This window comes from Candida jiufengensis, assembly GCF_024610255.1.
Source record: "Candida jiufengensis strain CBS 10846 chromosome Unknown scaffold5, whole genome shotgun sequence".
NCBI lineage: Eukaryota > Fungi > Ascomycota > Pichiomycetes > Serinales > Debaryomycetaceae > Lodderomyces > Lodderomyces jiufengensis.
Window position 1 is genome coordinate 574724 of NW_026261558.1, and position 12809 is coordinate 587532.

Genomic DNA, 12809 nt, shown 5'->3' on the forward strand with positions numbered 1-12809 from the left:
TTTCCCACCCAATAAATAAATAAATAAATAAATAAATAAATGTATATAATTTGTAGCAACCAATTACTAATCACCTTTATCAAATAAACCTACCCTACCAAAATTACTTCTTTGATGACCCTGAAATTTTTGTTCAACTCTATTCAAAATACGTATCAATGTCTAACACAATACCTCCAATTTTCATTTTTAGAATTATAAATATCTTTTAAATCATTTTCAACTTTAATCCAATGTTTATATTTATTTTTTGATTTAAGATCTAAATCATATATATTACAAGTGATTAAATATTTATTTTTAATAATTTCTTCATTATCAATAGTAGATTCTTTGTCTATGGAATTATCTTCTAAAGTGATTATATTATCTATATTGTTATGTGAATTATGAATATTATTGAATTTATTAAATTTTTCAAATTTTATGAAAATTCCAACGTCTCTTAATGTCATTACTAAAGATAAGTTTCTGGAAACGTCGTTACTATTTGATATGTTTTCTAATAAATCATTTTTATTATTTATCTTTTGATATTTTTTCAATTTGAGAAAAATGTTTTTTGATTCATTCTCTAGAAAAATTTTAAATAACGTTTTAATGGGGAAATTGTTTTGTTCTTCTATTAGGCTTAGTATTTCTGGTGGAATTTCTGAAAAAATATCTGTTATGGCTTGATTGTAAGTTTCTGGGTAAAGTAAATCTAATGGACAAAAATGTCTTTTGTAATTTTTGAGTTGGTTTAATGAACATGTTCTGCAGTAATTTTGTGATTTATTGTCGTAAAGCCATTTTGGTTTTATTTCAAAAATAATTGAATTGATCGTGTTTGATGTTGATGATAATGATGGTTGTTGTAGTATTAGAGGATTGTAATTCGTTATTCTTCCGTTTTCGTCATTACTATTATGCAGATTTAGTATGTTATTGTTTTGTATACTATTTTGGTGTTGGTGTTGTTGTTGTTGTTGTTGGTGTTGTTCTTCTTGTTGTTGCAGTATGAGGTTGTTATCATTAAAATATAATTGACAATGTTTCAGTAATGAAATTTTAGTATAATTTCCATCCAATATATTAGGTAATAACAAACCATACCTTTCATTAAGATTTAAATTATAATTCAAATTTTCCAAATTATTTAATTTGTTTAAATCATTTATAAATTCAAAAGTTAAAACTATCAATTGTATGTCTATAATTAACGTGGGGAATAATTTTTTACATTTTAATTCAATAAAATCATATAATTCACAAGTACTTATATATTCCTCATCCTTTTTAAATAATCTTAGTCTTAATAATTTATGTCTTAAATAATCATTACTTCCTGTGTATTTGAATAGTATATTAGCTGCTCCTTTTGCGAAATATTTCCATTCTTTTGGTGACGTTATTTTATATATCTCCATATTATTTTAATATTGATTGTATACTAATTTTTATTTTATAGAATATTAAGTTTTTTGATCTAATAAAAGATTTGTTGATTCGGAAGATCGAACTTGAGTCTTATTTTAATAATTATTATAAAAACAAACGCCTCTCTCGTAAATACTCAAATTTGAATGAATGATATGTATGAATTCTTGAAGATCAATTTGAAATATATCAAAAAAATCTATTTTATTGCTATAATGATTAAATGAAATAATGGAAGTGATGGAAAGGAATTTTTGTTGACTTCAGGCTAAATTATATGAGATTTAGGTCCAATATGATGAGAGCCTATACAGATGTCAAAGTAATTCTCTCGATTAATTAATTTGAAATTTGAATTGAATGAAATTGATTTAAAAAAATTGTGAAAAAAGAAAAGAATTTATAAATAAATTAAATAAATTAAATAAAAAAATAAAAAAAATAAAAAAATAAAAAATACTTCTTTTTTTCGTAAATCTTAAATTTAGTTCAATTATTACATAATCACAGCTAGTTAACATTACGTAATAATTAAGTAAATAAAAAAGAATCTGATTCTATAATTAGATCTAATAAATCTAATAATATCAATGGATCTGACCTATTTTTAATTGAGATCAATTAGATTAGTCTTGAATGCACGAATAAGCTGAAGGCTTTGCTCTTGTTACGAAGCTTGTGAGTAAAGAATCCTTAATTTGTTTTCGTTGTCATATTTGATTTAAATTTAAATAAACATTTAATTTGTAACAGAGTCTAGAATGTAATTTATGCATATTTCAATTTTTGTTGATTTTTTTATTATTCAATTGAATGCATACACAGAACAATATTTGTGATAATTGATCGTGGATATCGTTAATAATTTGTACCTGATAGACAGATATATATTTATATTCTGTAAAAATCATTAAAATTTCAAACCATTTTTATAGTAAATTAATAGGGCTAATTTAATTATAATGATGTAATTAATAGAATAAATTTTCAAATCTAGATGGAATTGGACCCCTTCTTAATTCAAATAATTAAAGTTTTAAACTTTTTAGAATAATTCTTTTGAAACTAAAAATTTGAAATTTCTACTTAAAAGAATCAAATTTACTCACTTTATAGAAATTGAATATTATTTAATTTATTCAATATCGATAAATAAGTGTTATCTATGATCAGAATATCATAGTCATAGATTTTTTAAGACAACGTACCTATGTTTGATTGTAGATCAATTCGATGATCTTTAAAACTGATAATTTATAACAGAAAAACCCTCAGAAAAAAATAACTTTTCTAATAAAATGTTTCTATTAAAACAATAGGAATTTTTTCTTCCAAAATTATACGGCATTTGAAAGTTCATTTACATATTGATCTTATTGTTCAGTAATTCAAGAAGATAAACGTATAATACTTTGATTTAGTTTTCTTCTTAAATGCCGTTATATTGAACAATAGCCTCAATTATTCAAGTTCATTTTTTACAGTAATCTATTTATAATGTCTCTTTGAATGATTGAACAAAGCACACGATAGATTCGTGTTTGATAAGTTTTCTTATCTATTTCATAATTTAGATTATATAATAAATTATTTTTTCAACTTATCCTTTAATCTTGACCTTTGGATTCAGGTACAAGCACTAAAGTTCAAATTATATAACATTGTTGACATATTAAATTCATGTCAAACTACTTAAACTCGTTGACTTTTTTTAGACACGTCTTAATTTGTTTGATGATGATAAATGTGAATGAATCCTCAATTGCGTATATTGGTGAATCTATAGGGATTACGTAAACCGTTACACGAGTCACAAAGTACCTCTGTTGTGTATAAGATTAATAGTCATTAAGAATATGTTATACTTAGCATGATAAAACAGATTAAGCTGTAAGTAGATATAAACAATTCTATAAATTGAGAGATACAAATATCAACCAACAATTGAGATGGATGATCTTGGTGGCATCTCTTAAATTAACTCACGAACTAAGGATAAGAAAAATACAATTGCTATTAATTGATATTTGAGACAACTTTAAAAACATGTTGTTTCAGTACAATTCTTTGTAGCTCATAATTTTTCCCAAAAAATGCTAATCTTAGCTCTTTACTTTCAGGGCTAAAAGTATTCAGACTACGTTATTAAATGAAAACTAAAGTTCTATTCTCTGAACCCGCCATATAATGATAATTTAAATAGCGATAACGGTGTCGGACTTATTTTTCAAAGTTGACTAAAATATGATTTCTTACTCATTAATGGAAAGTAGTTTTACTAAGGACTCTTGCTGAATGAGTCGGGATTATTTGCAAATAAGTCCATCATTAAAGATCAATAGTGGTGGCTTACACTCGCACACACGTTTTTTCTTAAGTTAGTAGTTTTTGTTAGTTGATTAGATTTCATAAAGGTCGGAGATAAAAGAAATAATGAAAAATTACAAAATTACCGGACATATAATTCTTATAAATTTACATTAATTTTTCTAAATCAGAGCTCAATTGATTAAAGAAAACCCAATCAATTAATACAATTCAACAACAATGGCAAGTAATCCACCAGGAGAATGCTGTGTCACTGCAACTTTACATGAAGGTACCCCAATTGGTTCACATGAACAATTATACGGTTTAAAAACTTACGTTGTTGGAGAAAGTGAAAGTGTTATAGTTATATTAACAGATATTTATGGTAATGAATTTAATAACGTCTTATTGATTGCAGATGAATTTTCAAAAATTGGTTATAAAGTCCTTATACCAGATATTTTAAAAGGTGATCCATTAAAACCTGGTGAACAATTACAAAAATGGATTCCTCAACATACTCCAGATATAACAAATCCAATAGTTGAAAATTTTGTTAAACAAGTTAAAACAGATTTAAAACCTAAATTTTTAGCTGGGGTTGGATTTTGTTTTGGTGCTAAATATGCTATTTTAAATGGTTCAAATAAAAGTTCATTACTTGATGTAATTGGAATTTCTCATCCTTCTTTTGTTGCATTAGAAGAAGTTGAAGATATTAATGGTATGTACAACCACATCCTTTTATTTTTTGGTTTCGAATTTAAAATTACTAACTTATTTTTAGTCCCAATAACAATCCAAGCAGCAGAAACAGATCCAGTTTTCACAAGAGATTTAAGACATAAATCCGAAGAACAACTTTTTAATATTAAAGCAAGATATGAAATAGATTTATTTTCTCATGTTGTTCATGGTTGGGTTGTTAAGGGATCAATTGATGATTTAATTGTTAAATATGCTAAGGAAAGAGCTATTTCTAATAAAATTGCATTTTTTAAAAATGTTGAATTGATTAAATCAAAATCTTGAAGTTTTGATTTGAGTTTTGATTTAAGTAGATCAAAATATTAGAAGTTACTATGGCTTACTTTAATTGTTGTTTTTTGTTATAGAGTTTTACTAGATATATTTAAAATTGTTTTACATATATGAATACATGAAAATTTTGAACAGTATCAAGATAAAATAAGTATTTATAGAATTTCATTTAATTTGTATATTCCACTTTATATTTGACTATTATAGTTCATCTCTTCTTCAAAACTCTTAAAAAAATGAACTTGATCCAAAATAGTTTTATTCTTAGCATATCTAACAGCAGGTTTTCTAATATCACCACGAAGTGCATAACCATGTTCACATTGTGAAAAAATAGTTACTTCATATACTACATTTTGCTCTTGAGCTAATTTTTTAAGTTCTTCTTCTGTTTCAACTCTTAAATGTGGTGGATGATATGGATCAGTTTCTGCTAAACTCAATAATAACCAAGTATTTTGAAGTTTTGATATTTGTTCTTTATCTATAAATGCTGGATGTGCAATTGCACCAGCTGATAGAAGTTTTTTACCATTGGCTGTTTCATTCATTAAATTCTCTAAAATAAATCTAGCACCAAAACAATAACCTATTCCAAACACATTACTAGGTTTAAGTTCCAATTGAATTTTTTGTAAAAAATTTGAAATTATTGGAGAAGTAATTTCAGGTGTATGATTAATCAACCATTTAGATAAATCACCACCCCATTCAATAGGATCACCATTTAAAATATCAGGTACAAGTACTTTATATCCATGTGATGCCAATTCATCAGCTACTAATAATGTATTATTGAATTTATGTCCATGTACATCTGTTAAAATTACTATTACATTATCTGAATCTCCAACTACATATGTATCTAATTCACCTATTTCTTGGTATTGGCCCAAGGGTTGACCTGTTTGGAAGTACCCGTGAGCGCAGCACTGACCTGGTGGTAAGAATAATGACATCTTGAATTGAAGAGTTCCTACTTCGTTATAAATTTGAATTTTTGAATTTTTCACTTTATTAAATATAATTTTGTGGGTCTAAAATGATTAAAGCCGCTAACTAAAATAAACTTTATTACACAAAATCAAACTTTTGAAACACGTAAAAAAATAGTTAATTATATTTTAAAACTGAAAATTCAATTTTCCATGGAAAAGAATCTCGAATACACAAAAATCACAGACAAAAATAACTACAGGTTTAGTTTGTCTCTGTTACTATTACTTTCTTTTAAATGCTAAAGACCTACATAATCTTCAACATCTTCAATTCTGATCCCTTCAGCTTCTTCATGAATATCTAACCAAGTAACATTATTATATTTCTCAGGATTTGTTGAAGTTTCTGATTTAATTTCATCTACATACTCACTTAAAACTAGTAAAGCAATAGCATCGTATCCACCAGCACCTGGAACTGTTCCTCCAATACAGCCTTTTAGTAAACTCAAGTTATCTAATAGATGAGTTTGAATTGGTGGTTCTACTGGAACATCTGCCATTTGGGTAAGGTTAGATAGTCCTTTCCTTATTTGTTTGAGGGATTCGTTGATTTGTGGTATGTTTACCTCGGTGATTGCTTTTATGAAATTTGAATTTGCAGTGTTTAATTGGTTATAAATTTCACTACTTTCTTTTGGTTGATCTTTTTTCCATTGTAAGATTTTAGAAACCATTTTTGGAGTTTCAGAACCACCTTTAATATCACCCATTAGCAATTTAGTTTGTGGAGGTAATGCACATGATTCATGATTGAATTCCCATTTTTGTTCAACTACGGTTTTTAATAATTTAGGTTCCAAATTTGATTCTAGTACTTGATTAACTAATTGCGGTTGAAATCTACGGTATTGTATTGATCCATATATTGCTGCTGCTACGTCAAATCCCGATCCAATTTTCTTTTGAGCTAAACAATGAGCTATTTGTGAAAGGTTATGTAGTATATCTATTGAACTACCAGGTTTGAAATGTGACATTAATGCAGTTGTTATTACGGAGACTAAACCAGCTGATGATCCAAGTCCTGTTTTCGGTACTTCGCCAATTGGAGTGTTGTGATAGTAGAACGTTCTTTTACCATTATGTGATTCCTTTCTTATAGTGTCTTCATTTGAATGATAACCTGGATCTGAATATATAGTAATTTGTAAATTATAGTTGGTGGTTGGTCTCACATATGCTAACACTGTTTTAATTGATGCTTCAACAAATGGATTTTTTCTATCGTTTATTTCATTTGTTCCCAAATATTGCCATTCACCATCAAATTGTGGTGATTTTACAACTATTGATGAATATTTTTGAATTGGTTGTGATTCAATGACCGCGTGCATTCTTGAAGATAATGCAATAACGTAAGCATTATAAATTGGATCTAATACTAAATAGCCACCAGCTAAAAGGGCTTTACCTGGAGCACTAAATGCTTGTGACATTACGTTGTAGATTTTTAAAACTTGGTCTTACTCTATTTTTTTAGGAAATTTTTGAAAAAATAAAAAAGTATGTATCGTAAATTATTATAATCTACAAAACACACAAAATATTATGCAACCACTTCACTTCAATATCAAAACAATATGACCAAAATTGGAATAATTGGATTGGGAGATATGGGTCTTCTATATGCCAGAAGATTCAGTGAAGCTGGTTGGTCAGTAATAGGGTGTGATCGTGAAGAAAATTACAATTCATTACTTGAAAAGTATCAAAATGAATCATTTGAAATTAGAAAGAATGGTCATTTAGTATCTCGAGAAGCTGATTATATAATATATAGCGTTGAAGCAGAAAATATAGATAAGATTGTTTCTATATATGGTCCCTCCACAAAATATGGTGCAATTGTAGGTGGTCAAACTTCATGTAAAGCACCAGAAATTCAAGCATTTGAAAAATATTTACCACAAGATACTGAAATTATATCAATACATTCATTACATGGACCAAAAGTCAATACAACGGGTCAACCATTAGTTTTAATACCTCATAGATCATCACCACAGTCATTAGAATTGGTGAAAGATATAGTATCTTGTTTAAATTCCAAAATGGTTGTATTAACTGCAAAAGAACATGATCGTATAACAGCAGATACACAAGCAGTCACTCATGCTGCGTTTTTATCAATGGGAGTAGCATGGAAATCGATGTATCAATACCCATGGGAAACTCCCAAATGGATTGGTGGTATAGAGAATGCAAAAATAAACATATCATTAAGAATATTTTCTAATAAGTGGCATGTATATGCTGGTTTAGCCATAACAAATCCATCAGCTCATGATCAAGTATTACAATATTCTAAATCTACTACTGAATTATTCACATTAATGATACAAGGTAAAAAACAAGAATTAAATGAACGTATGCAAAAAGTTAAAAAATTTGTATTTAAACATATAAATAATCATAATTTATTATTAGATGATAATATTTTAGAAAAATTTTCATTAAGTAAAACTCCACCAGAAGGTAAACAACCAAATTCTCATTTATCATTATTAGCAATAGCAGATAGTTGGTATAATTTAGGAATAGTTCCTTATGATCATATAATATGTTCAACTCCATTATTTAGAATATTTTTAGGTGTTACTGAATATGTATTTTGTACTCCTGGATTATTAGAAGAAAGTATTCATGTTGCTGCAACAGATGCAACTTTTAGACAAGATGATTTACATTTTACATTAGCTGCTGAATTATGGGCTAAAATTATAAAATTTGGTAATTTTTCATTATATAAAGATGAATTTGAAAAAACTCAAGTTTTTTTTCAACCAATGTTTCAAGAAGCTAATACTATTGGTAATGAAATGATAAAAACTATATTAGAAAGAGTTAAAGAAAGAGAAAAATAATGAATAACCAAGAAGAAAAAAATGTATTATTAAAATTTTAATTATAATTTTTGACCTTTCTTTTTTAGTAGTAGTACTATATTACAACATTTGTTCATCTTTTATTACATCCATTAACCAATCTAAACCTTCATTTAAACCTTCTCCCTTTATAGCACTTGATGCAACAATACTCCAACTTCTATCTTTTAAATCAGTTAGACTTAATGCTTGTGATACTTCAGCTGCTGTCATTGCACCAGGTTGATCTTGTTTATTTGCAAATACCAATAAAGCAGATTCTTGTAATTCTTCTTCTTTTAACATTGTATGTAATTCTTTACATGCAGTATCTATACGATCTTTATCAGTAGAATCAACCACAAATATTACAGCTGAAGTATTTGAATAATAACATCTCCAATATGGTCTTATTGAAGTTTGACCACCTAAATCCCATATATTTAAAGTTATATTTTTATATTTTAAAGTTTCAACATTAAAACCAATTGTAGGTTTTGTTGTTACTACTTCACCCATTTGTAATCGATATAATATTGTTGTTTTTCCTGCACCATCTAATCCTAATATAAGTATTCTTATTTCTTTTTGTATACCCCACAATTTCCCAAATATATTTGCAAAACTAAATGCTTGTCCCATTGTAATTATTATGTATATGAATTAAATAAAGGAATGTGTTAGTTTGTGATTATTTTTGATGGTTGATTATTTGAATCAATGAATCTAGGGCTATATATTAATGAATTTGATTTAGATCAGATAAATAGTATGTATTAATAATAATGCTAATACAATAATAATAATTGATTTGCATTTTTAAAACCTTTCAAAAAGACAGAAAGAAAGAAAAAATATTAACACTTAATTAAATTTACATAATGTTAATTTATTGTCACATGATCTAAATGACCATTTGTCTGAAGAATTAAAAACACGTCATTTATGAATTTATGACATAGAACACTTTTGTACTATTCATTCAATACTTTAATTAGATCATACAAATAAAACAAATTTACTATTATCAAAAAAAGGCAACCCCCATATCAAATAACTTAAACCAATTTTACAAAATTACCACAACAACAAAATGTCAGAACAACATCCAAAAGGTATATTAAGAAACAATTCCATTTCAGAATCACAACAACAATTACAAGATAAATTAGATAGAAAAGAAGTTATAAAAAATACACAATTAAATGCAAAATTAAATTCTGATACTTCAAAAGGTGATGAAATTAGAGCTAAAATTGCTCAAAAAAAAAAGGAATTAGGTATAGATGATGAAGATCAGGCAAAAGAACATGAACATTTAAAATGGGATGAATTAAATATTTATAAAAATGAACAAGAAAAATCAGCTACTATGAAAATAGATGAACCAAAAACTCCTTATGAAGGTGGGTTTAATCCTGAAGGAGAATATTATAAAGATGATGATGATAATGATGATAATGAAATACCTGAATTTGAATTAGGTGAAGGAGAATATGATAAATTAAATGAAAATGAAAATAAATCTTCTTTACATGGTAGTGAAGTTTTAAAAGATAATCAACAAGAAGAACCAGAAGAAGAAGATGAAGATGAAGATGGAGAAGGAGAAGAACCATTAACAGCTGAAGAAAGACACAAGAGATTTGAGGAAAAAAGAAAAGAACATTATCATTTGAAAGCATTACCTTTAAAACAAAAAATAGATATACCAGATGATGATGAATAGCTCCACCACTAATAAATATTGTAATAAATTTGTATCACCCGTTAAAATAAAATTGTATAAAAAAATGTTATAATAAATGAAACTATTTGTTCGTTGTATTAGTCTACTTAATTAAAATATTTCAAATAACTAGCTTGTAAAGAACCACCATTTATTAATTCTTTAGCTGCATCATTTATTATGTTTTTAGCAGATAATGCATCACTATCTTTTAATCTATTTGCAACTTCTCCTAATTTAACATCATCAAATTTTTCAATAATTAATTCTAAATCAGAATCAATTTCAGCTTGTTTAGAAGAATCACCAAAATAATCATTATCTTTAGCAGCAGCTCTAATATTTCTTTTATTTTTCTTTTTAGCGGCTTTAGCAGCTTCTTTTGCCTTTTTAGAATCTGCTTTAGCTGAAGCAGCTTCTTCTGCTGCTTTTTTTGCTGCTGCTTCTTCTGCTGCTTTTTTTGCAGCAGCTTCTTCAGCAGCTTTTCTTGAATCAGCTTCTTTATCCCATTTTTTAGCAGCTTTTGCTTTTTTAGCTTCTTCTTTAAACTTTTTAATTCTTGGATCTTCTGCATATGCTCTTTCAACTAATTCAATAACTCTTTTATTATCTTCTTGTTTAAATTTTTTTCTTGCTGCTATATTTTTTCTTTCTATATAACGTTTATGATCTCTATTTGCAGTATCATCTGGAACATCTTCATCTTTAAATTCAAAAGTTTTCCATGAATCAAATTTACCCCAAAAATTATAAAATTTATCAACTTCTTCCTTTGATGCATCGGGTTTACCTAATAATGGAACTGGTTGTTTTGTTGAAAATCTACTTTCACTTTCAAAAATCGGTGTCCATACTTCAAAAAAATCGTATTTGGATTTAGCAGATGGTGGTTGTGGATCTTTTAAAGTATCAACTGAATCATATTGTTTTCTTTTAATTGGATCTAACATAATTTCAAATGCCTTTTGAATAATTTTGAAAAAAGAGTCATGTTCTAATCCACCACTCGCAGATTTCTTATCTGGATGATGCTTAAGGACTTGTTTTCTATGAGCTCTTCTAATTTGATCTTCATTTGCTTTATATCTTAAATGTGATAATCCTAATACCGCATATAAATCAGCAGTTTTCCATTCTCTTGGATCATGATCTAATAATTCTTCACTTTGTTCTTCATCTCCTAAATCTTCATCTTCATTTGTTTCTATTTGTTTAACATTTTTTTCTGCTTCTAATTTTTCAAATTCTGACCATGTATGACCTCTAAGAGTTCTTGATGCATGAGCTAAAAAATAACGACCAACTGGTTCAATTGGACGACGGTTTGGAGTTGAATATTTTCCAACGGCTTTGAATCTTTCAACACTTCCTGATGGTAAAACTATTGACATTTTGTAGTGTTTATGTGGTTGTAATGATTGTTAAAATTATAACTTCATCAATTTTTATTTTTTTTTTTTTCAATTTTTCATTAAAAGAAGAAGATTTGAGAAACAGAACACAAAATCGTAGTATAGTAAGAAGAGATAGATTTAAACAAGATAAGACATAATACAATCATTACTACTTCTCTATTGATTATTTCTATTCTTTTATAGCAGACATATCTAAAACTTCTATTGATCCTTCATTTTTCATATCTTTTTCTTCCAATAAATTCACAATAGCTCTATAATTTATAGGATCAATTATTCCAATAATTTCATAATTTTTACCATTATTTTCCAATTCTTCTAAATGATCAATTTTAGGTTTGATTTCTTCTTCATATAATTTTGTATAAGCTTTTTTTGTTAATAAGAGTTTAATTTTCATTTGTGCTCTTGCTATTGGGATGATTTGTTTCTCTACAAGTAACTTTATTGCATCTAATGCCTGGATTTTGGTAGTTTTTGTTGGATTTAGATGGAATTTTAATTCGTTAAGAGCTTTATCTATCATTGATGGTGTGTATCTCTTTTTTGACCTTGGGTTTATACATTTAGTAGATATTATTGTTAGGAATTCATTTTGCTTTTGTTGTAAATTTGCATTACGTTCTTTTTCATGTAATTGAATCTCACCTTTGTTTAAAATTTCCATTATGATTTCATCTTGATTTGTTGTACCAAAACTCTTTTGTAAGTCGTCATTGTTTGCTACTTGACCCTTTGATACGTTTATGAACACTTGTGGGATTTGTAATACTTCATCTAAATCTTTTTCTATTTTGGAACGATAATCTTGTACTTTATTTTGATAACATGCTATTTCAAATCTTTTTTTGCCCTTTTTCATTCGGACTAGGGAAACGTTTGTTAGTTTGATTTGACTACTTGGTTGATTTATTACGGCCATAGTAAGTTGTTGATATAGTAAATTGTAATTATAAGAGTGGTTACTTAAAAGGAGTATTAAAAATTATTATTAAATATCATTTCTCGCAATGTATTTTCTTATATGGAA

The 12809-nt window shown here is 27.0% G+C and overlaps 9 protein-coding genes across 9 annotated transcripts; 3 read left to right on the forward strand and 6 right to left on the reverse strand. All coding sequences in view use genetic code 12, as the record gives it.

Annotated features, from left to right (window-relative positions):
- Positions 1 to 155: 155 nt before the first annotated feature.
- On the reverse strand, positions 156 to 1409 carry IPK1 (inositol pentakisphosphate 2-kinase; the record flags this gene model as incomplete). Its single annotated transcript, XM_051762062.1, has 1 exon — positions 156 to 1409. One exon carries the CDS (start codon positions 1407 to 1409, stop codon positions 156 to 158), a length of 1254 nt encoding a protein of 417 aa, XP_051621206.1.
- A 2557-nt stretch (positions 1410 to 3966) lies between these two features.
- On the forward strand, positions 3967 to 4761 carry KGF54_001669 (uncharacterized protein; the record flags this gene model as incomplete). The annotated part of the gene is made up of 2 exons (XM_051762063.1): positions 3967 to 4453; positions 4517 to 4761. The coding sequence occupies 2 exons, from the start codon at positions 3967 to 3969 to the stop codon at positions 4759 to 4761; spliced, it is 732 nt and encodes a 243-aa protein (XP_051621207.1).
- Positions 4762 to 4958: 197 nt separating this feature from the next.
- On the reverse strand, positions 4959 to 5729 carry KGF54_001670 (uncharacterized protein; the record flags this gene model as incomplete). The annotated part of the gene is made up of 1 exon (XM_051762065.1): positions 4959 to 5729. One exon carries the CDS (start codon positions 5727 to 5729, stop codon positions 4959 to 4961), a length of 771 nt encoding a protein of 256 aa, XP_051621208.1.
- Positions 5730 to 6007: 278 nt separating this feature from the next.
- On the reverse strand, positions 6008 to 7207 carry ERG8 (phosphomevalonate kinase; the record flags this gene model as incomplete). Its single annotated transcript, XM_051762066.1, has 1 exon — positions 6008 to 7207. The coding sequence occupies one exon, from the start codon at positions 7205 to 7207 to the stop codon at positions 6008 to 6010; it is 1200 nt and encodes a 399-aa protein (XP_051621209.1).
- Positions 7208 to 7351: 144 nt separating this feature from the next.
- Positions 7352 to 8635, forward strand: TYR1 (prephenate dehydrogenase (NADP(+)); the record flags this gene model as incomplete). Its single annotated transcript, XM_051762067.1, has 1 exon — positions 7352 to 8635. The coding sequence occupies one exon, from the start codon at positions 7352 to 7354 to the stop codon at positions 8633 to 8635; it is 1284 nt and encodes a 427-aa protein (XP_051621210.1).
- Positions 8636 to 8716: 81 nt separating this feature from the next.
- On the reverse strand, positions 8717 to 9277 carry ARL1 (Arf family GTPase; the record flags this gene model as incomplete). The annotated part of the gene is made up of 1 exon (XM_051762068.1): positions 8717 to 9277. The coding sequence occupies one exon, from the start codon at positions 9275 to 9277 to the stop codon at positions 8717 to 8719; it is 561 nt and encodes a 186-aa protein (XP_051621211.1).
- A 451-nt stretch (positions 9278 to 9728) lies between these two features.
- Positions 9729 to 10364, forward strand: KGF54_001674 (uncharacterized protein; the record flags this gene model as incomplete). Its single annotated transcript, XM_051762069.1, has 1 exon — positions 9729 to 10364. One exon carries the CDS (start codon positions 9729 to 9731, stop codon positions 10362 to 10364), a length of 636 nt encoding a protein of 211 aa, XP_051621212.1.
- A 107-nt stretch (positions 10365 to 10471) lies between these two features.
- On the reverse strand, positions 10472 to 11755 carry ZUO1 (zuotin; the record flags this gene model as incomplete). The annotated part of the gene is made up of 1 exon (XM_051762070.1): positions 10472 to 11755. One exon carries the CDS (start codon positions 11753 to 11755, stop codon positions 10472 to 10474), a length of 1284 nt encoding a protein of 427 aa, XP_051621213.1.
- A 193-nt stretch (positions 11756 to 11948) lies between these two features.
- On the reverse strand, positions 11949 to 12701 carry KGF54_001676 (guanine nucleotide exchange factor; the record flags this gene model as incomplete). Its single annotated transcript, XM_051762071.1, has 1 exon — positions 11949 to 12701. One exon carries the CDS (start codon positions 12699 to 12701, stop codon positions 11949 to 11951), a length of 753 nt encoding a protein of 250 aa, XP_051621214.1.
- Between the last annotated feature and the right edge of the window lie 108 nt (positions 12702 to 12809).